Raw genomic sequence first — 23467 nt, forward strand, 5'->3', positions numbered from 1 at the left:
GTGCTTTTCCTTGACGTGACGTCATCAGCTCTTCCGGGTCACAGGAAAGCGGTGAAAACGGGGAACGCAGGTGAGATACACGCCGCCTCCTCCCCTCCCCCTTCTCCCCGCCGGTGTGCAGCCCCGGTACTGCATTAGCCTCATATCATCACTACCGCACAGTGTGACCTGCAGCCTGAGCATTTTTGTTGCAGGTATATTGGTGGCAGTGTATATAGTGTGTATATGGGGGGTAGGCAGTGTATATAGAGTGTGTATATGGGGGGTAGGCAGTGTATATAGTGTGTATATGGGGGTAGGCAGTGTATATAGTGTGTATATGGGGGTAGGCAGTGTATATAGAGTGTGTATATGGGGGTAGGCAGTGTATATAGAGTGTGTATATGGGGTGTAGGCAGTGTATATAGAGTGTGTATATGGGGGGCAGGCAGTGTATATAGAGTGTATATGGGGTGTAGGCAGTGTATATAGGGTGTATATGGGGGGTAGGCAGTGTATATAGTGTGTATATGGGGGGTAGGCAGTGTATATAGAGTGTGTATATGGGGGGTAGGCAGTGTATATAGAGTGTGTATATGGTGGGTAGGCAGTGTATATAGAGTGTGTATATGGGGGGGCAGTGTATATAGAGTGTGTATATGGGGGGTAGGCAGTGTATATAGGGTGTATATATGGGGGTTGGCAGTGTGTATATGGGGGGTAGGCAGTGTATATAGAGTGTGTATATGGGGGGGAGGCAGTGTATATAGTGTGTATATGGGGGGGAGGCAGTGTATATGGGGGTAGGCAGTGTATATGGGGGGTAGGCAGTGTATATAGTGTGTATATGGGGGGTAGGCAGTGTATATAGAGTGTGTATATGGGGGGTAGGCAGTGTATATGGGGGGTAGGCAGTGTATATAGAGTGTGTATATGGGGGGTAGGCAGTGTATATAGTGTGTGTATATGGGGGTAGGCAGTGTATATAGTGTGTATATGGGGGGTAGGCAGTGTATATAGTGTGTATATGGGGGGTAGGCAGTGTATATAGTGTGTGTATATGGGGGGTAGGCAGTGTATATAGAGTGTATGTGGGGTGTAGGCAGTGTATACAGAGTGTATATGGGGTGTAGGCAGTGTACATAGTGTGTATATGGGGGGTAGGCAGTGTATATAGAGTGTGTATAGGGGGGTAGGTAGTGTATATAGTGTGTATATGGGGGGGCAGTGTATATAGAGTGTGTATATGGGGGGCAGGCAGTGTATATAGAGTGTGTATATGGGGGGTAGGCAGTGTATATAGTGTGTATATGGGGGGTAGGCAGTGTATATAGTGTGTGTATATGGGGGGGCAGTGTATATAGAGTGTATGTGGGGTGTAGGCAGTGTATACAGAGTGTATATGGGGTGTAGGCAGTGTACATAGTGTGTATATGGGGGGTAGGCAGTGTATATAGAGTGTGTATAGGGGGGTAGGTAGTGTATATAGTGTGTATATGGGGGGGCAGTGTATATAGTGTGTGTATATGGGGGGGCAGTGTATATAGTGTGTATATGGTGGGTAGGCAGTGTATATAGAGTGTGTATATGGGGGGTAGGCAGTGTATATATAGTGTGTATATGGGGGTAGGCAGTGTATATAGTGTGTATATGGGGGCAGGCAGTGTATATAGTGTGTATATGGGGGTAGGCAGTGTATATAGTGTGTGTATATAGAGTGTGTATATGGGGGTAGGCAGTGTATATAGTGTGTATATGGGGGGTAGGCAGTGTATATAGAGTGTGTATATGGGGGGTAGGCAGTGTATATAGAGTGTGTATAGGGGGGGGCAGTGTATATAGGGGGGCAGTGTATATAGTGTGTATATGGGGGGAAGTGTATATAGAGTGTGTATATGGGGGGGCAGTGTATATAGGGGGGCAGTGTATATAGTGTGTATATGGGGGGTAGGCAGTGTATATAGTGTGTGTATATGGGGGGTAGGCAGTGTATATAGTGTGTGTATATGGGGGGTAGGCAGTGTATATAGTGTGTGTATATGGGGGGTAGGCAGTGTATATAGTGTGTGTATATGGGGGGTAGGCAGTGTATATAGTGTGTATATGGGGGGTAGGCAGTGTATATAGTGTGTATATGGGGGGAAGTGTATATAGAGTGTGTATATGGGGGGGGCAGTGTATATAGTGTGTGTATATGGGGGGGGCAGTGTATATAGTGTGTGTATATGGGGGGGGGCAGTGTATATAGTGTGTATGGGGGTAGGCAGTGTATATAGTGTGTATATGGGCTGTAGGCAGTGTATATAGTGTGTATATGGGGGTAGGCAGTGTATATAGTGTGTATATGGGGGTAGGCAGTGTATATAGTGTGTATATGGGGGTAGGCAGTGTATATAGTGTGTATATGGGGGTAGGCAGTGTATATAGTGTGTATATGGGGGTAGGCAGTGTATATAGTGTGTATATGGGGGTAGGCAGTGTATAGAGTGTGTATATGGGGGTAGGCAGTGTATATAGTGTGTATATGGGGGTAGGCAGTGTATATAGTGTGTATATGGGGGGAGGCAGTGTATATAGTGTGTATATGGGGGTAGGCAGTGTATATAGTGTGTATATGGGGGTAGGCAGTGTATATAGTGTGTAAATGGGGGGTAGGCAGTGTATATAGTGTGTAAATGGGGGGTAGGCAGTGTATATATGGTGGGTAGGCAGTGTATATAGAGTGTGTATATGGTGGGTAGGCAGTGTATATAGTGTGTGTATATGGTGGGTAGGCAGTGTATATAGTGTGTGTATATGGTGGGTAGGCAGTGTATATAGTGTGTGTGTATATGGGGGGTAGGCAGTGTATATAGGGTGTGTATATGGGGTGTAGGCAGTGTATATAGAGTGTGTATATGGGGGGTAGGCAGTGTATATAGAGTGTGTATATGGTGGGTAGGCAGTGTATATAGTGTGTGTGTATATGGGGGGTAGGCAGTGTATATAGTGTGTGTATATGGTGGGTAGGCAGTGTATATAGTGTGTGTATATGGTGGGTAGGCAGTGTATATAGTGTGTGTGTATATGGGGGGTAGGCAGTGTATATAGGGTGTGTATATGGGGGGCAGGCAGTGTATATAGAGTGTGTATATGGGGGGTAGGCAGTGTATATAGAGTGTGTATTTGGTGGGTAGGCAGTGTATATAGTGTGTGTATATGGGGGGTAGGCAGTGTATATAGAGTGTGTATATGTGAACATTATGCATGTTAATGTGTTTTCCCTAAGCCCCATCAGCGGCACAATAATGGGGTTTATTGCCCCTGTGTACTGGGCAGGACAAAAAGGAATATTTAATAGTACTAGCCAATTAAAGAAAAGGCTCCTCCCCTCCTGGAGTATAAAGACACTCTCACCCAGTGACCATGAGTTTATTATAAAGATCAAATTAACAACAACAACAAATACACAATAGGGAAGGGAAGCTTGTGCCGCTGATGGGACTTAGGGAAAAAACATTAACATGCGTAATGTTCACTTCCCTGTCGTCCCACAGCGGCACAATAACGGGGATTTAGCACGTACAAACCCATTATGGGAGGGTTAATTGTACAGCAGACTGTATCACAGAAGAAGAAAATGTTGGAGCAGACAAAGAACTAATTCTGTAATACTTAAAGAAGGTCCCGGGAGAAGACCATGATGCCGATAGGCAGATCTGCTCCAATGGTATCAGTGCCCTTTCGGCCCACGAAGAAGCCACCGATCGAGTGGAGTGTGCCTTTGTGAACTCTGGAGGCTCCAGCTTACTGAGTAAGTAACATCTGTTGATACATTCCGTTATCCATCTAGATATTGTAGGCTTGGAAGCCTTCTGACCTTTATTCTTTCCCATTAGAGAAATAAACAAATTTTCAGACCTTCTGAATTCGCTTGTGCGTTGTAGGTACATTCTCAAGCATCTTACAATGTCCAGCTTTTCCAGAGTCTGATCCTCAGCGATGGCCTCTTGGGAAAGAATAGGAATAGGAATAGAAATTACTTGCTTAAGGTTGGAAAAAGAAGGCACCTTAGGAGCGAACGAGGGTAAGTAACGTAAAAGAACTCTATCTGCTAAAAACGTAGTATAAGGCTCAGCAGAAGACAGAGCCTGGAGTTCTCCTATTCTTTTAGCTGATGTTATGGCTAAAAGTAGTACTGTCTTCAAAGTTAGAAATTTAAGAGGAATCTCCTCTATAGGTTCGAAGGGCTGGAGCGCCAGGACCTTCAGAACCAATGACAAATCCCACGGACATACTGGTCTATATATTCTAGGAGGTAGACGTGAAACAGCCTTGATGAAATTCTTTACTTCTGGAATCTGAAGAAGTCTTTTCTGTAGCAATACTGACATGGCTGCCAACTGAACCTTGAGGGTATTAGGTGCAAGGCCCCTATCAAATCCGTCCTGCAAAAATTCCAGTATGTCCGGAGTAGAGGGATTAACATGGTCTTTCTGCCTAGAAGAGCACCAAGACTGGAATACTCTACCGACTCTAGAGTAAGCTCTGTTGGTGGCATCACTTCCCGTATGAGACATTGTATCCAACACTCTATTGGAAAAACCTTTACCTCTCAATATGGACCGTTCAATCTCCAGGCTGTTAGGTGGAGGGAGCGTAGGTCCTGACACAAGTGGGTGCCCTGAGACACCAAGTTGTGTATTATCGGCAATTCCCAATAATCTCCCTTGCTCATTGATATGAGCTGGGCAAACCAAGACCTCTTTGGCCAAAGACGTCTTGACCGCAATCACTGAAGCCTGGTCCTGCCTGATCTTCTTCAGGACTCTGGGGATCATGGCAGTGGGCGGAAAGATGTAAGCTAGGTTGAAATTCCACCGAATTGACATCGCATCCGTGGCCTCCGGGCAATCCGCTTGATACAGGAAGCAAAATCTTGGAACCTTTGTATTCTTCTGAGTCGCCATTAGATCTATTTCTGGTTGTCCCCATCGTCTGATGATTTGATTGAAGATGGACCTGTTCAACGACCATTCCCCTGGGATCGTCATTTGTCTGCTTAGGCGATCTGCTAATACATTGTGTGTTTCCTCTGATATGTATGGCCATAATGCAAGGTATATTCTTTTCCGCCCACTCTAAGATCCTTCCCACTTCTACAAGAAGTGGTCCTGATCGAGTGCCTCCCTGCTTGTTTATGTAAAAGACTGACGCCATGTTGTCCGTCTTTATCTTCACCGCTAACCCCTGAAGTTGAGGTGAGAAATGTAGCAAAGCTTTGAAAATCGCCCTCAATTCTCTTTCGTTGGAAGAGCGGGTTCTTTCTAAGGATGACCACATCCCCTGAACAGTTAGATCTCTGAGATGTGCTCCCCAACCTGAGCCTGAGGCGTCTGTTGTTAGAATTTCCCAGACGGGTTCTTCTATGCGGGAACCGTCCTTTACTGGGACCACCATTGAAGAGACGCTCTTGTCCTTAAAGACAGTCTGATCTTTCTTTCTAGATCTGAAGATCTCCGGTTCCAGGCTTGAAGAACCTCCGTCTGAAGAGCTCTCATGTGCCATAGGGCCCAAGGAACTGCCTCTGCTGCGGAGGAAAGAAGACCTAAAAATCGCATTAGAGTCCTGAGAGATACCAGCCGTGGAGCTCTCAGAAAACTGCACCCCTCTTGAATTCTGTTCTTTCTCTCTGGAGATAGAGAGATTTCATGGTTTCTGAATTTATCAAAAACCCTAAAAACTTCTTTGTCAAAGAGGGGGTTAGATCTGATTTCTCCCAGTTGACAATCCATCCCAAGGAAGAAAGGGGAGTCAATGTCTTTGACACATTTTGGCTTAGCTGCTTGCTTGTGCCTGCCAGGAGAAGCCAATCGTCTAGGTAAGGGATAACGCTTATTCCCTGTAGCCTGAGTGTTGCAACGACAGCAGCTACTACCTTCTTGAAAACAAAGGGGGCAGAGGTAATCCCGAAGGGTAGAACCCTGAACTGGAGGTGGTGTAACTGACCTTTGATGTAAACTGCCACTCTCAGGAATCTTCTGTGATTCTTGAAGATCGGAATATGGAGGTAAGCGTCCTTGAGATCCAGTGATGCCATATAGTCGCCTCTGTTCGGGAGTGACTTTACTGATCCTATAGTTTCCATCCTGAATCTGTTTTTTGTAATAAATTTGTTTAGATATCTCAGGTCTATGATGAGTCTCCATTTCCCCGATGGCTTTGGTACCAGAAACACCGGTGAATAAACTCCGGTACCTCTCTCGCTGAGGGGAACGGTTTCCAAGGCCTTGATCCTGATCAAGTCGAGGATGGATTCTTCCAAGATGACCTGCTTTGTGGGAGAAAGAAAGAAAACACTCTGGAGGCAGGGGATGAAGAGGTATAACATAGCCTCTCTTTATTATGTGGCTCAGGGAAGAAACAGAGTGCTGCACATCACACCTATGGCTGATACTAGTGCCGCTAGGCTAAATAAAAAACACATCAGAATTTTGTGTATGAATTGATCAAGCCATACTGCCCCATGTACCTCGTGCCGGTATCTGATACACATGGGTCCCTACACTAAGTCCACACCGTGCCAGTCAGTGGCCACCAACCCCGCAGGCGTGCACAGCCAGGGAACGGGGGCCATTGGACGGCCCTGTGACCCCCATGCCACAGGACCAGACCCAAAAACACCACACCAGAACCCGGCCAGCACCGCCGGCGGAGAAGGTCGCCCACAAGCAGCAGAAGTCTGGATAAGGTATTGCGCTCACCATAGCTGCAGCAAACAGAATGGGAAAAAAACAGGAGGGATTAAAACCATGTGCACTCAGGTGTCTCCTGCTAATTGCGGTCATGTGGGTCTCACCAGGAGGAGTGCAATACACGGAGAAAAGAGAGAAACAAAATGTGGCTCAGGGAAGAAACAGAGTGCTGCACCTCACACCTATGGCTGATACTAGTGCCCCTAGGCTAAATAAAAAACACATCAGAATTTTGTGTATGAATTGATCAAGCCATACTGCCCCATGTACCTCGTGCCGGTATCTGATACACATGGGTCCCTACACTAAGTCCACACCGTGCCAGTCAGTGGCCACCAACCCCGCAGGCGCGCACAGCCAGGGAACGGGGGCCATGGGACGGCCCTGCGACCCCCATGCCACAGGACCAGACCCAAAAACACCACACCAGAACCCGGCCAGCACCGCCGGCGGAGAAGGTCGCCCCCAAGCAGCAGAAGTCTGGATAAGGTATTGCGCTCACCATAGCTGCAGCAAACAGAATGGCTTTCCCTGGCTGTGCGTGTCTGCGGGGGTGGTGGTCACTGACTGGCACAGTGTGGACTTAGTGTAGGGACCCATGTGTATCAGATACCGGCACGAGGTACATGGGGCAGTATGGCTTGATCAATTCATACACAAAATTCTGATGTGTTTTTTATTTAGCCAAGCGGCACTAGTATCAGCCATAGGTGTGAGGTGCAGCACTCTGTTTCTTCCCTGAGCCACCTCTCTTTATTATGTTTAAGACCCATGGGTCCAACAAAAAACTTTCCCAAGCCTGGAGAAAATGCTCTAAACGACCCCCTACCTCTAGGATGGCGTCAGAATTCCTTCTTTCTGATAGGGGACTTGGCACCCTTAGACTGGCCCCCTCTCCTGTAATTTCCATAACCTCTGCCTCTGTAGCGGTACTGTCTGCTTCTCTGGGGAGATCGAGGCTGTCTCCTCCGAAAGGAGTTACGTGAGCTTGGTAAGGATTTACCTTTTTTATCAGACAACTCCTCCATGAGTGTATCTAGCTCTGCGCCAAATAGCTTACCAGGCGTCTATTCTAAGTTACAGACGTTGTACTTAGAAGGGTTATCCCCAGACCAGGGACGCAACCATAGGGCTCTGCGGGAAGCGGAAGACAAAGCCATAGCCCTGGACCCCAACCTGGTAAGATGGGAGGCTGAATCAAATAAGTAATCCACTGCTAGTGTTATGTTTTTAAAAGAAGCCAGAATAGTGTCTCTACTGATACCGGAGTCTATATCATCTTGAACTTTAGATACCCATTTCTTTAAAGTTTTAGTTACCTCGTGATTAGCCACACCAATAGCGGTTTGACCCGCCGTAGTATATGATCTTTTAAGTGTGGCTTCAATCCTACGGTCCATGGGGTCTTTGAGGCTAGACCCATCCTCAGAAGGAACCAATATGTTCCTAGACAATTTTGATATAGCTCTGTCCACCTTCGGAGGAGAAATCCAGGACTTGGACTGTTCCTCGTTCAAGGGAAAGAGAGACCAAAATCGTTTACTTATGGGAGGAGCCTTATCCAGCTTCTCCCACTCATTCTTAATTAAATCCAACAAAAACTTATCAATATTAAAGCCCTTAGAGCCTTTAGAAGACTCAGGAGAATCACCATAATCCTCAGGATTCTCTACTTGAATCGCTTTCAGCAGTCTAGCAATCCTTTCAGGATTGAACACAAATTTGTCCTCCTTTTCTTCCTCTTCTTTATGAGAAGGTGAAGAGCACGCTTCATCAAGTACAGTATACTCCTCTATAGATACAGAAGGAGAGGAATTATGGGTTCTTCTGGGCCTTTTCTTAGGGATCATAGCCGCCATCTCTTCCTTCAAGGAAGTACGCATATCCTTCATAGTAGACCTAAGAGACACCAGTAGAAGTCTCTAATAGAATAATATGAAATTCCAAACCTCATTCCAGATGCTTACTGCATCAGATCCTTGACCCAGATCACTACATCTTGAATGTTGGGCTCATTCTTGTCCTGAATCTTTGGACGGCAGGAGAGGCAGGTAGTGTAATCACGGTCATCTGGCAGTGGAGTTTCTAAAGAGAGAAACAACATTCAGGCTCATATAATTCCAACTATAAGTGCAGTAGTAGGTACATACCGCATGCTCTGCATTGAAGGTGATGTCTTTTAGATGTGGATTTTCTTCCTGAAGACTCCCGGGAGGACATACTAGAAAAAAGGAGGACCTATAACGCTAGATCCTACTAACGGCGGCAGCTCAGAGGTGAGGCACCCACCTGAAATCGCCAGCTACTCTGTAGGAAAACAATAGTAGAAGCCTGCAGCCTTACTACCACACTGTCAGCCACAAGGACAGACAGCAACTGACCATCTGGCGCCCTTTAATAAGCCGTAGTGAAAAATCAAAACTCCGGATACCTGTAGAAGAAGAGCAGCAACCTGGCGTGGATCGCGTCCTCGCCGGCGAACTGCGCATGCGCCGGACAAGGAATGACGCGAATTACGTCACTTCCGACAGCCGGACGAAGAGGAACGCAACTGCGCATGCGCCGGACAAGGAATGACGCGAACCACGTCACTTCCGGCAGCCGGACGAAGTGGAACGCAAACTGCATTCCACCGCCGCCGGAGTCTGAATACACACCGGTCGGTGAAGTTCCACCTAGGAATCGGCTTCAGTAGCGCCAGGATCTGAAACAAGAGAAAAGAAAGGTAATAAAAGGGTGGGAAGGAGGGGAGATCCAGACCTGCCCTACACCAGGACAAAATAAAAACTCATGGTCACTGGGTGAGAGAGTGTCTTTATACTCCAGGAGGGGAGGAGCCTTTTCTTTAATTGGCTAGTACTATTACATATTCCTTTTTGTCCTGCCCAGTACACAGGGGCAATAAACCCCGTTATTGTGCCACTGTGGGACGACAGGGAAGGGGGGGCAGGCAGTGTATATAGAGTGTGTATATGGGGGGTAGGCAGTGTATATAGTGTGTGTATATAGAGTGTGTATATGGGGGTTAGGCAGTGTATATAGTGTGTATATGGGGGTTAGGCAGTGTATATAAAGTGTATATGGCGGTAGGCAGTGTATATAGTGTGTATATGGGGGGGTAGGTAGTGTATATGGGGGTAGGCAGTGTATATAGTGTGTATATGGGGGTAGGCAGTGTATATAGTGTGTATATGGGGGTAGGCAGTGTATATAGTGTGTATATGGGCTGTAGGCAGTGTATATAGTGTGTATATGGGGGTAGGCAGTGTATATAGTGTGTATATGGGGGTAGGCAGTGTATATAGTGTGTATATGGGGGTAGGCAGTGTATATAGAGTGTATATGGGCTGTAGGCAGTGTATATAGTGTGTATATGGGGGGAGGCAGTGTACATAGTGTGTATATGGGGGGGCAGGCAGTGTATATAGAGTGTGTATATAGAGTGTGTATATAGAGTGTGTATATAGAGTGTGTATATAGAGTGTGTATATAGAGTGTGTGTATATAGAGTGTGTGTATATAGAGTGTGTGTATATAGAGTGTGTGTATATAGAGTGTGTGTATATAGAGTGTGTGTATATAGAGTGTGTGTATATAGAGTGTGTGTATATAGAGTGTGTGTATATAGAGTGTGTGTATATAGAGTGTGTGTATATAGAGTGTGTGTATATAGAGTGTGTGTATATAGAGTGTGTGTATATAGAGTGTGTGTATATAGAGTGTGTGTATATAGAGTGTGTGTATATAGAGTGTGTGTATATAGAGTGTGTGTATATAGAGTGTGTGTATGGGGGTAGGCAGTGTGTATAGAGTGTGTATATGGGGGGTAGGCAGTGTATATAGAGTGTGTATATGGGGGGTAGGCAGTGTATATAGAGTGTGTATATGGGGGTAGGCAGTGTATATAGAGTGTGTATATGGGGGTAGGCAGTGTGTATAGGGGGGTAGGCAGTGTATATGGGTTGTAGGCAGTGTATATAGAGTGTATATGGGTGGGGGTAGGCAGTGTATATAGAGTGTGTATATGGGGGGTAGGCAGTGTATATAGAGTGTGTATATGGGGGGTAGGCAGTGTATATAGAGTGTGTATATGGGGGGTAGGCAGTGTATATAGAGTGTGTATATGGGGGGTAGGCAGTGTATATAGAGTGTGTATATGGGGGGTAGGTAGTGTATATGGGTTGTAGGCAGTGTATATAGAGTGTGTATATGGGGGTAGGCAGTGTATATAGAGTGTGTGTATAGGGGGGTAGGTAGTGTATATGGGTTGTAGGCAGTGTATATAGAGTGTATATGGGTGGGGGTAGGCAGTGTATATAGAGTGTGTATATGGCGGTAGGCAGTGTGTATATGGGGGGGTAGGTAGTGTATATGGGGGGTAGGCAGTGTATATAGAGTGTGTATATGGGGGTAGGCAGTGTATATAGTGTGTATATGGGGGGTAGGCAGTGTATATAGTGTGTATATGGGGGGTAGGCAGTGTATATAGTGTGTATATGGGGGGTAGGCAGTGTATATAGAGTGTGTATATGGGGGTAGGCAGTGTATATAGAGTGTGTATATGGGGGTAGGCAGTGTATATAGAGTGTTTATAGGGGGTAGGCAGTGTATATAGAGTGTGTATATATGGGGGGTGGCAGTGTATGTAGTGTGTGTGTATATTGGGGAGTAGGCAGTGTATATAGAGTGTGTATATGGGGGGTGGCAGTGTATATAGTGTGTGTGTGTATATTGGGGGTAGGCAGTGTATATAGTGTGTGTATATGGGGGTGGCAGTGTATATAGAGTGTATATATGGGGGTGGGCAGTGTTTATAGAGTGTGTATATGGGGGGGCAGGCAGTGTATATAGTGTGTGTATATGGGGGGTAGGCAGTGTATATAGAGTGTGTATATGGTGGGTAGGCAGTGTATATAGTGTGTGTATCTGGGGGATGGCAGTGTATATAGAGTGTATATATGGGGGTAGGCAGTGTATATAGAGTGTATATGGGAGTAGGCAGTGTATATAGAGTGTGTATATGGGAGTAGGCAGTGTATATATAGTGTGTATATGGGGGGGCAGGCAGTGTATATAGAGTGTATATGGGAGTAGGCAGTGTATATAGAGTGTGTATATGGGGGTAGGCAGTGTATATAGAGTGTGTATATGGGGGTAGGCAGTGTATATAGAGTGTAAATGGGGGGTAGGAAGTGTATATAGAGTGTGTAGGCAGTGTATATGGGGGGTAGGCGGCGTATAGAGTGTGTATATACATATATGGGGGCGGGAGTGTATATAAAGTGTATATGGGAGGTGGCGCCCCAGGGTTAGGTGTGGCTCTGACACCCTACAGTTTTATGGGGTTGTCTGTATGAGGGCCGTACCTCAGGGTTAGATAGGGTCCTTAGTGCCGGTGCGAGGGCTGTACCTCAGGGTTAGATAGGGTCCTCAGTGTCCCCGTGTGAGGGTCGGTACCCCAGGGTTAGATAGGATCCTCAGTGTCCCTGTGTGAGGGCCGGTACCCCAGGGTTAGATAGGATCCTCAGTGTCCCTGTGCGAGGGCCGGTACCCCAGGGTTAGATAGGATCCTCAGTGTCCCTGTGCGAGAGCCGGTACCCCAGGGTTAGATAGGATCCTCAGTGTCCCTGTGCGAGGGCCGGTACCCCAGGGTTAGATAGGATCCTCAGTGTCCCTGTGCGAGGGCCGGTACCCCAGGGTTAGATAGGATCCTCAGTGTCCCTGTGCGAGGGCCGGTACCCCAGGGTTAGATAGGATCCTCAGTGTCCCTGTGCGAGGGCCGGTACCCCAGGGTTAGATAGGATCCTCAGTGTCCCTGTGCGAGGGCCGGTACCCCAGGGTTAGATAGGATCCTCAGTGTCCCTGTGCGAGGGCCGGTACCTCAGGGTTAGATAGGATCCTCAGTGTCCCCGTGCGAGGGCCGGTACCCCAGGGTTAGATAGGATCCTCAGTGTCCCTGTGCGAGGGCCGGTACCCCAGGGTTAGATAGGATCCTCAGTGTCCCTGTGCGAGGGCCGGTACCCCAGGGTTAGATAGGATCCTCAGTGTCCCTGTGCGAGGGCCGGTACCTCAGGGTTAGATAGGATCCTCAGTGTCCCCGTGCGAGGGCCGGTACCCCAGGGTTAGATAGGATCCTCAGTGTCCCTGTGCGAGGGCCGGTACCCCAGGGTTAGATAGGATCCTCAGTGTCCCTGTGTGAGGGTCGGTACCCCAGGGTTAGATAGGATCCTCAGTGTCCCTGTGCGAGGGCCGGTACCCCAGGGTTAGATAGGATCCTCAGTGTCCCTGTGCGAGGGCCGGTACCCCAGGGTTAGATAGGATCCTCAGTGTCCCTGTGCGAGGGCCGGTACCCCAGGGTTAGATAGGATCCTCAGTGTCCCTGTGCGAGGGCCGGTACCCCAGGGTTAGATAGGATCCTCAGTGTCCCTGTGCGAGGGCCGGTACCCCAGGGTTAGATAGGATCCTCAGTGTCCCTGTGCGAGGGCCGGTACCCCAGGGTTAGATAGGATCCTCAGTGTCCCTGTGCGAGGGCCGGTACCCCAGGGTTAGATAGGATCCTCAGTGTCCCTGTGCGAGGGCCGGTACCCCAGGGTTAGATAGGATCCTCAGTGTCCCTGTGCGAGGGCCGGTACCTCAGGGTTAGATAGGATCCTCAGTGTCCCCGTGCGAGGGCCGGTACCTCAGGGTTAGATAGGATCCTCAGTGTCCCCGTGCGAGGGCCGGTACCCCAGGGTTAGATAGGATCCTCAGTGTCCCCGTGCGAGGGCCGGTACCCCAGGGTTAGATAGGATCCTCAGTGTCCCTGTGCGAGGGCCGGTACCCCAGGGTTAGATAGGATCCTCAGTGTCCCTGTGTGAGGGCCGGTACCCCAGGGATTCATGCGGTCCTCACTCTGTGGGTTATAGATTGAGCGCCCACCATTGCACCTTGCTCCCTTTCCTCTATTTTACCTGCTCCTCATGATTGAACCCCCTGGGCATTTTCCATTTGCTCCCATTCCCTCTGCATGTGCCCCTCACGATTGCCCCCTTCCTATGTGTTTGCCCCTTACGCCCCCCACTGACCTCATGTTTTAAATTTCACAGTAAGCTTGTGGAGAATTCTTAGAAGACCGGTGTGTGACTGGCTGATAAGGCGGCACAGGGGTAAGTGGTCGGTGGCCTGATCGGTGATCAGTGTTATCATCTCTAACGTCTCCTCCAGGGGGTTCCTTATTCTCCAACCCCCTCCCCCGTTCCTGTGCATGATGGTGTGTCCGTAACGTGGAGGTAAAGCTGCAATGTAATGATCATGCTATATGTCACCCAGGAGGACCCTGCCTTACCATAGTGTGCCCCCTCCCCCATGTATCACCCAGGAGGACCCTGCCTTACCATAGTGTGCCCCCTCCCCCATGTATCACCCAGGAGGACCCTGCCATACCATAGTGTGCCCCCTCCCCCATGTATCACCCAGGAGGACCCTGCCATACCATAGTGTGCCCCCTCCCCCATGTATCACACAGGAGAACCCTGCCTTACCATAGTGTGCCCCCTCCCCCATGTATCACCCAGGAGGACCCTGCCTTACCATAGTGTGCCCCCTCCCCCATGTATCACCCAGGAGGACCCTGCCTTACCATAGTGTGCCCCCTCCCCCATGTATCACCCAGGAGGACCCTGCCTTACCATAGTGTGCCCCCTCCCCCATGTATCACCCAGGAGGACCCTGCCATACCATAGTGTGCCCCCTCCCCCATGTATCACCCAGGAGGACCCTGCCTTACCATAGTGTGCCCCCTCCCCCATGTATCACCCAGGACTATAATGTCTTCTGTTCTCTTTCCAGATTCTTCCTGTGACCGGCAGAATGCAGAATACGGAGAGAAGCACTCGCTCCTCCAAGAGATATGTCACCGAGCCAGTGCCGAACCGTGAGCCCCAGAACGCCCCCCCAGACACCGGCCAGTACATCTGCATTGAGTGCAGCGAAACCTTCAACAATAAGCTGGAGCTCAACTCCCATCGTCAGAGTCATGTGACCAAGAAGCAATTCACGTGTTCCCACTGCGGACGAGGATTTCACCACCAGTTCTTCTTACAGATGCATGAGAGGAGCCATGAGGATGGGATCCCCCGCACGCCCCTCACTAAGCCATCTACAGGTCGTGTCATCTCCACCAGGAGCAGTAAGCCGCTGCCAGAAACTGATGTTATTCATGTGACAGCCGCCCCCAGCAAGTCTGTCTATCACCTTAACTCCAAAGTAGAATTCAAAAGGGAATGGAAAGTCAGCCAAGAGGTCACCCCCACTGAGTGTGTGACAAGACGCACCCAAGGGACGTATTCGCCTCCCTGCCAGAGGACAGACAGTGTGGACAGAAAGACGCAGTTTGAGTTAAGAATATCGAAGCTATCTGACAGCACTGTACGTCTGATTGACCCCTATGGGAACACCCTAGAAATCCTGGCTGAAGTTTTCAACTCTTACACCATTGGGGAAGCTGACGAGGAAGATGGGAGCGTGAGCCCCTCTAGTGACTCCAGAACCTCCGAGATCCCTGCTGCACCCCCCTCCAGTACTGTCTATCCTGACAAGCCTGACCAGATGGGGGCACTTTCTCCCCCTCAAGCAGAAATATCTGAGACTGATGACACTATAAACGAGGATGCAATGGAAGATGATCTTCCGTTATGTCCTATGGAATCTGTCTCCAGTGCCAGTGCCTCACCTAAGACTATGCCTGATCTCTGTGATGAGGACATTAGCCCTGCTCACACCCCTCGTGAGTTGGATACACCTTGTGTAACTGGCAATGAGGGCATAGTAAGTCAGCCAGATGCCAAAGCACCAAGAAATGATGAAGGCACCACAATGACTTGTAGTGTCCAGATGATTCCAGAAGCTCCCATCGTAGGAGATGGGATTGTGTGTAACAATGAACTGTCTGAAGTAACTGCCCGCACTGGGGTTCCTACACTACAGGTTGGGGCTCAGGATGATCCTATCTCTGTACCTGTGGACTATTCTGAGTTGTTACAGCGTAGTCTTCTCCAAAAAGAGGACAAGTCTCCAGAACCATCTGTACGCATCAACTACCAGGAAAAAGATGGCAATGGTTACGATATCCAAACAGTCCTAAAAGATCCCTCTGTTACTGATTCACTGGACCTGAGTAAAGACAAAGATCAGTTAGTTATAACAGGTGCAAAGGACGCTCAGGAGCCTAAGAGTGACCTGGACTTTATTATAGAGCACAAGACTGGTCTGGAGGACTCTGGAGAAGTGTCACTCAGTCCTCCAGATGAGACGCAAAATGTAACCATGTTGGAAGGTGACAGTGTGATGCTACAAACACCAGTCACAGAGCGTGTGTCAGAATCTGATGAGCGCCAGAAAGAGAGTGCCAACATTTTCTCGTCTACAGATGGTAGCAGCTTGGACCATGACCCTGTCCTCCAGGCAGACCTTGCCGCAGCTACCGGAGTCTTCAACATTCCTATTGATGATGCGAAAGTCAATCCAAAAGATGGGAATGACACTGCATCCAAGCATGGACTGGAGCCTGGCGTAAGTGATGCAGAAATTTCCAAGCTGAGCCAAGGAGTCTATGATGAGGCATCAGGCCATTTTCCTTCTGTTGATGTATCTTCAGAATCAAAGTCTTTAAGTACGGCAAGTGCTGTGATATCTGTGGACACTCCTAATCCGAGAACTCTTGGCCCATTAAGTCGTGAGGAATCTCCTGTGGAAAGGGACATTGATGAGAAAGTTCTTACTTCATTAGAGAAACAAGTTAGCCAGCCTGATATGTCTGATAGGTTATCACCGATTGCCAGTGGGACAATGCCTATACTTCAAGATGTTCCACCAGAGCAGGGTCTAGAAACAAAGGAGGGAGATGGTCAAGGAGAGTATGAGAAGGATTTACTCGCTCCTGATCCTCCTCAGACGAATGACAGCACCTTAGAGCCCAGTCCAGACAATGACCCAGGTTCTCTGCTTCACCACATCCAGCCTCCAGAGGGCAGTCATGTAGAGCAAGATGTGAACTTAACAGAAAACAAGACAGAGTCTGACATCTCCTTTGCTGTGAGACAGTCCACCAAGAAAGAAGAGACAGACAGTGAAGCTTCAGGAGTGACCCCTGCAGAGACTGATTCACTTACTAGTACAGAAAACACAATTGATAACGCCTCATCTGAGGATATCCAGGCACCTGTGCAGGATATCAGATGTGTTGATACCGAGATGTCAGTGGAAGAGTCAGGTGAAGAAATCCCATTCAGTCTTCTTGAGCCCCAGGCAGTGAGTGCTGCAGATGACATACTGCCGCTGTGTGATGAAGATTTATCTTTAGGAACTTGTGCAGAAAGTGTTTCCTTCAGTGTGCCAACCTTGGTGAGCATCACATCCGCTTGTGTCAAGGCTCAAGAACGTATTTTAATTCAAGAAACTGAACCTACAGAGCAAGACACTGCAGCAAGTCTGAGCGATAAGAAGATAACAAGTACCAGACATATAGAAAGCTCAGACCTCAAAGATGACATTTTGCTCCAAAAACTGGAAGGTGAAGATTTGGGGGCATCGCTGTGTCTTCTGGAACCAACTTTAGAACTGTCTCCTGACCTTGAGGATTTATCTGAGAAATGTTTACTAAGCAGTGATGAGATGAAAGACCTAACAGAAAGTGACATCGAGAAGAACCTTTCCCATGATGACCCACAGAAGCAGTACATTCAGATGTCTAATGCCAACCTTACCGAAAATGACCTGGCAGATGATTTTGTTGGTTCTGGCACTATTTTACTTGATGCTCCAAGTCTGAAAGAAGCAACTAAAGGTGACGACATCTCTTCTGTTTCTGTGGGTGATGAGGGTACATCCCATGAGTTAGCAGACATGCTCTCCCCTGAAGTCCAGGAAAGCGAGTACACAGAGGGCCAAGATGATAAGCAAGTAGGTTTTGGGGGCCTATGTTTGAAGTGTGGGCGACGGGTTAGAAGAGGTAGAAAAGAGCTGGTTTGGTTTCCCGTCTGCTATAAGTGCCGGCTGAAAGCAAAGCGTGAGGAGCGCCTTTCAGGGGAAGGTACGTCATCAGACTTCTCAAGTTTCTGTATCAAGCAAGAGACTGACCCTGTGCAGGATGACTCCTTTTATAAAGCTGCAAAACCAGGCCACGATATAAATTCAATCAAACAAGAATCGGGCACCTTGCACCGAAAAATGTATAAATGTCCAAAGTGTGAGAAGGCCTTCAAATTCCCAGCATTGTTAGCTAGCCACATGAAATGTCATTCATCACCGCAGTGTCTAACATGTGGGTGCCCATTGACACTTAAGTATAAAACCAAACGCATTCCTAAGAGGTGCCACAAGTGTTTACAGAAGCTCAAGCGTCAGAGGAAAGAGGAGAAGGCCCTGTCTGGTGCTGATCACAAGGACAGTCTGGAGTCTGACAGTGGATCTGTCTCTGCTGATGATTCAGATTTAGAAAGCCTGAGCAGTGGTGATGATGAAGAAAATGAACCCAGTCTGACTTCTACCAAGATAGATGTTCCCAAGCCAGGAAGTGTTAGAAAAGGGACTGAGCCATTCCACTCTATATTCATGAGAGAGCGTAAAAAAATGAACCCTGCAATACGTGCCCTGTACTGTACCTGTGATGTCCTGAAGAGTGGAGGAAGACAATCCAAGATATGTAAGAGTTGCCAAAAGCCAGTCCGAGATCGACTGGCAACGGGCAGTCATGTTCATTGCCAAACTATAGAGGGCAAACAACTAAAGAAGGGCAAAAGGCAGTCTCCAATCGAGACTGAAAGGCAAAACTTACTGCTAGGTGACTCTTCACTGAGCCATGAGAACGAGAGTCCTGATGAATTCTGTAAAGAAGAGGACAATGAGCCTTTTACTGAATTGGATATTAGTGACCAGTCGGTGGCCCCAGATGGTGAAAAGCCACGTTTATGTCCAGAATGTGGCAAGGTATTTAAATGCAATAGGTCACTTCATCTTCACCTGCTGAGTCATTCGGCCACACAGTGCGAGTCTTGTGGTTGTCGTCTGCAGAAAAAGAAGCGAGCAGGTCGCTGGTCCAAGAAGTGTCGTGTCTGTAGACTCCTCACCAAAGAAAAAGGACTTCCTGACAGTGCCATTGAGGGCGTGCTCCCCAGTGATAAGGTCTCCAGGGAGAAGAACATGGCTTCTCTGCGACTAAAAATGAAGAAGTCAAAGGTGGTGAGAACTAAGAAAGTCCAATCCACTGCCAAACTTAAAAAAGAACTCAACTGGATGAATATGATTTTGGCTGTGAAGGGCCTGACCCAAAAGCCCAGAAAAAAGAAAGTGTCTATAAAGAGTCCTAACCAAGTGAGGACCAGTGATGGCCCAGAACCAGCTGATTCTGATACTTCTTCCAAATGTGACCCGGGGTCTTCAGGGTTACAAGTCTCCCACAAGAAAATATTGAGTGGAGTATCGAAAGTCGGCAAGAAGTGCGTGTACAAAGAAAAGAACATCATAAAAGTGGAGGAACAGCATATACTGCCCCCATATACTGATGACCCATTGAGTACTGCAGTATCTGTTAAAGAGGAGGAAGAAAACCAGTGTTTAGAATGTAATGAAGTTTTCCCAAACATTGACCTTCTGCTGAGTCACCAGCAAGGTCACATTGAGGGCCAACCATTCACTTGTGCACAGTGCCCCCAAAGCTTCTCTACAGAGCAGTATTTAAGTATTCACGTTAATGTGCATGCTGAAGGACCTCCTTTTCGCTGCCCAGAGTGCAATAAAACCTTTACCAGAAGGAACCACCTTGGTGTACATAGACGTGTGCACACAGGGTCACGACCCTATGCCTGCCCTGATTGCCCATGCAGGTTTCGACAGAGGGGCAGCCTGATTATCCATCGTTACACACACAGAAACCTCCAGCTCATGATGCTAAAACCGTATCAGTGTTCAGTATGCAATAAAAGCTTTAAGCAGAAGGAAAGGCTAGTCATACATGAACGCCTTCACACCGGGGAATGCCCATTCTCCTGTAAGGACTGTGACAAAGTCTTCCCCAGTAAGTCAAGACTTTACGTGCATCGTAAGATCCACAAAATTCCTGAGGCTTCGTCTGGTGTTGAGCCAAATGCCAGCTGTAAAGAAGAGTTGGACGGTCCGCCATTCCAGTGCAAGGACTGTGATAAGGTCTGCTCCACTAAGGCTAGCTTTGTACTTCATCGCAAAGTTCACAGGGCTTCGGCCATATTTTCCCAGAGCAGCAGTCATGAGGAAAACCCAGAAGGGATCACAAGTGACATACCATTAGCCTCAGAGGAGGATCTTGGTATCAAGACTGAACAAGAGGGACATCCTTTAAGTTGCAAGGACTGTAACAAAGTTTTTTCCACCAAGGCCAGTTTTGTTCTTCATCGTAAAGTGCACCGTCTGTCACAGAGATCAGATGTTGGTAGTCCAGCATTCATGTGTAAGGACTGTGGTAAAGTTTGCTCCACTAAAGCCAGTCTTGTTCTTCACCGTAAAGTGCACAAGTCTCCATTAATAAGTGACCTCAAAGCAACTATTGGGGATCCCCCTTACATTTGCAAGCTCTGTAAAAAAGTCTGTTCTACCAAGGCCAGTTTTGTACTTCACTGTAAAGTGCACAAGGTTTTGTCCAGCAATGAGAAGATCCTTAAACTGAAGGAGCAAAAGTCTTTTCTTTGTAAAAAATGTGGGTTCGTCTGCTCAACTAAGGCCTCCTTTGTGCTACATAGAAAAGTGCACAGGTCCTCACCTAACCTTGTGCAGAAAGATGGAACTGGGCAACAGCCCTTCACATGCAAGGACTGTAATAAAGTCTGCTCCACCAAGGCTAGCTTTGTTCTTCATTGTAAGGTGCACAGAGTAGTACTGGGCAGTGACCAGAGCTCCACCGCACCGGCTGATATGGAAGAGAAGCCTTATCATTGTAAAGACTGTGGCAAAATCTATTCGACTAAAGGCCGGCTTCTGTCCCACCTGAAATTACACGGTCAGGACACGTCTGCAGACAGTGAGCAGCTCCTAAAGATAGACACTGAGGAAAAGCCTTTTGCCTGTCCCATATGCCACATGCGGTTCACGCGATTGAAGATTCTTGTCCGTCACAAGCTTATACATGGGGAAGATGTCTTAAGATGTGGACATTGTGGAAAGAGATTCTTGTTTCAGAAATCACTTATGAATCACGTACCAGTTTGTCTTAAGAGGAGCAAGGCAAAAACCCTCCTGGGGAAAGAAAAGGTCCCGAAGAAGAGAAAAATGAAAGATGGATGCACTAATGAAGAGAGTGCCCCAAAGAAGAGGAAAAATGAGAAGAAAGTTGTGACTGCCATGCAGAAACTAAAAAATAAAAAGTTGAACAAAGTTAAGAAGATGGCAGCGGGTAAAGAGAAGGGTAAAGCTAAGAGCAGCAACGAGAAGAAGATAAAGAAACCAAAGGGAGAAACTGAGCAGGAGCCAGAGGGTGAGAAGCAGAGCGATGGGAAACCTGAGAAAACTCTGGAGACTGTGTCCAAGGAGAAGGAAACTGGGAAAGAAAAAAAACCTAAAGATGTCGGCAAAATAAAGAAGGTTCTAAAGAAAGTGCCACAAAAGCAGAAGCGTCAAAAGGTTAATAGTGAGAGCCTAAAGAAGTGGAGGATGATCGCTGCTGCTACTGTCAAGAAGAGAAAACTTCAGGCTGTGATTAGTGGGGGCAAGAAGAAGGCGACCGTGAAGAAGAAAGGGCTGAGTAAAGCCAAGATGGGGGGGAAGAATAGCAAGGAGTAAGGAGGACATGCCCAACCTCCAAACCTTACGTAGCAGTGTTCTTATATCCTGATGATGATTATGTTGAAGCCGTTAAATTTATGCTGTTGTCTTTTAATAAAATATCATTGTATGGCACAAGGTGTGGTGTCTTCTGTGCTGCCAGGATTGGCACTTGGTCTCCTGACAGCTTTGTCATTTGACGGATATTTGCCCCTTTACCTCACCAGTAGTGACTGTAGCTCCATAGGCCTTTACCCTCCCGTGTTCCTGCCAGCCGCAGTTTTTGTTAACTAGGGTTACCTAAAGGTTTTTGTTTTATGGTTCTGGTGGGCCCGAGCAGGTCGGTGTCAGGCTTTTGTTCTGTTCATGATGGACACCGGACATGTTCCTGGCTCCGTGCACTATGACCCAGTATGTAAGATTTGCTTTTACAGCTACTGCCTAAATCACATGGCATTGGCACCTATTTACTTTTGGTGCTTGGAGGGTCTCGTCTTAGTGACCGGTTCCCTTTTAGTGTAGATCTGTAGTCCAAATGGTCTGTTCCATAGGGTTGTGAGAGCTTGGTGGGCATGCACATTACATACAAGCAGGTGGATTGATTCACTTATGTGGCCGTACACAAGTTAGTGTGCCGGGAGCTCTGAAACAACTTAACTACTACTGCTGCTGAATGGCCACGACTGTCAATATAGTAGCATAATGATTTAACTGTTCCCGGCATCCATAGGAGAGTTCCAGAAGTCAAGAGTTCAGTCTGAGACGCCAACTGCTGACTGTATATCACAGATGCCGTTCTTTTATGACAGTGTAACACAGGCAATAATGCTATATATACTTTCTATTCCAGGACACTAAAATAGTGATCACATGATTACTGCTTCAGCTAGGGCGGAAACATTTTTTTTTTTTACATTTTCTTTTTTAAATAAACTTTATTTGTATCCTTAAAGGGCACTGGTCACTATAGTTTGTTACACTAAACCATCATCCATGCCCTTATGCAGCGGGTTTAGAGTCTCTATCCCCCCAATAATGGCTCTGCCCATTGCCGCATTCTTCCATTTATTTTACCAGAGGATGCTACACCTGCAGCGGCTTTGGCTGCAGGTGCCTGATACTGAGCAGGGTATTGTGTGTGAGTTGTGATATGCGGTGTATTCTCCACGTCATCATTATAAGGCGCCCTCATCTGGTAAAATAAATGATAGAATGTGAAAATGGGCAGAAAGGATGTTGGCGGGATATGTGGATGTGACTTTAAAGTGAATCTGCTCACTGAGCCCACCTCCAAACCACTGGTACCATTTACTATTTGAACTAAAGTTCTTCCCGGATCTGGTTTTCGAAATCCTTCAGTGAGGGGGTATAGATCTACTTTAAGGGCCTGTTTACACGGCTCATTATGTGGTTGTGTCCGGCTGCTCCTGAGCACCGATTGGCAAGGTCTGTGCCTTCCTCCCGTGCTTTACAAGGCACCGTTAATTGGGCAGCCCCAGTGCTGTATCGTTTGTCAGCTGCACATCCTCTCTGTGTGGGCGATGATGATTTTAGCGGCCGCACTAAAGATCAAATTAGCCGCCGAGCAGATTATCAGGTGACTGATCGTTTCTAGGAAGACTGCTTAAGGGGGAACTCCTATCTCAACTTACAAAGCTATACGTGTAGAAACTATCAATTTAAATATTTTTGCAAACACAATCACCAAGCAATCATTCCTCCGTGTGGTGATCTGCTACTTCCCTCCTACAGGTGATGGCTCTAAAAGTGGTGGTCCGGCTGCTATATACATGGCTCAGGGATGGGGAACCTTTGGCTGTCCAAGCATGATGGGAATTGTAGTTCTGTAACAGCTGGAGGGCGGAAGGTTTCCCATTACTGATGTAGATAGTATGAGTGTATATACACACCAGCCAGACCACTACTACGAGCTCTCGACATTGGAAGGGGGAGAGAAGTTTGCTAAATTTATGTATTTGCAAAAATAT

The 23467-nt window shown here is 47.5% G+C and overlaps 1 protein-coding gene across 2 annotated transcripts; it reads left to right on the forward strand.

The window, feature by feature from the left end:
* LOC138784070 (uncharacterized) lies at nt 1-21617 on the forward strand. Of its 2 annotated transcripts, none has more exons than XM_069959562.1 (3): nt 1-70; nt 13799-13858; nt 14541-21617. In XM_069959562.1, exon 3 carries the CDS (start codon nt 14562-14564, stop codon nt 21495-21497), a length of 6936 nt encoding a protein of 2311 aa, XP_069815663.1. In that variant the 5' UTR covers nt 1-70; nt 13799-13858; nt 14541-14561; the 3' UTR covers nt 21498-21617. The 2 variants fall into 2 exon arrangements, with proteins under 2 accessions (XP_069815663.1, XP_069815664.1); XM_069959563.1 differs by lacking the exon at nt 1-70 and adding an exon at nt 3462-3772.
* The last annotated feature ends 1850 nt before the right edge of the window (nt 21618-23467 follow it).

Source organism: Dendropsophus ebraccatus, chromosome 2 (assembly GCF_027789765.1).
Source record: "Dendropsophus ebraccatus isolate aDenEbr1 chromosome 2, aDenEbr1.pat, whole genome shotgun sequence".
Lineage (NCBI taxonomy): Eukaryota > Metazoa > Chordata > Amphibia > Anura > Hylidae > Dendropsophus > Dendropsophus ebraccatus.

Bases quoted from the DNA above. Each gene is read 5' to 3' on its own strand.
- LOC138784070 (XM_069959562.1), top strand. From the start codon at position 14,562: ATGCAGAATACGGAGAGAAGCACTCGCTCCTCCAAGAGATATGTCACC.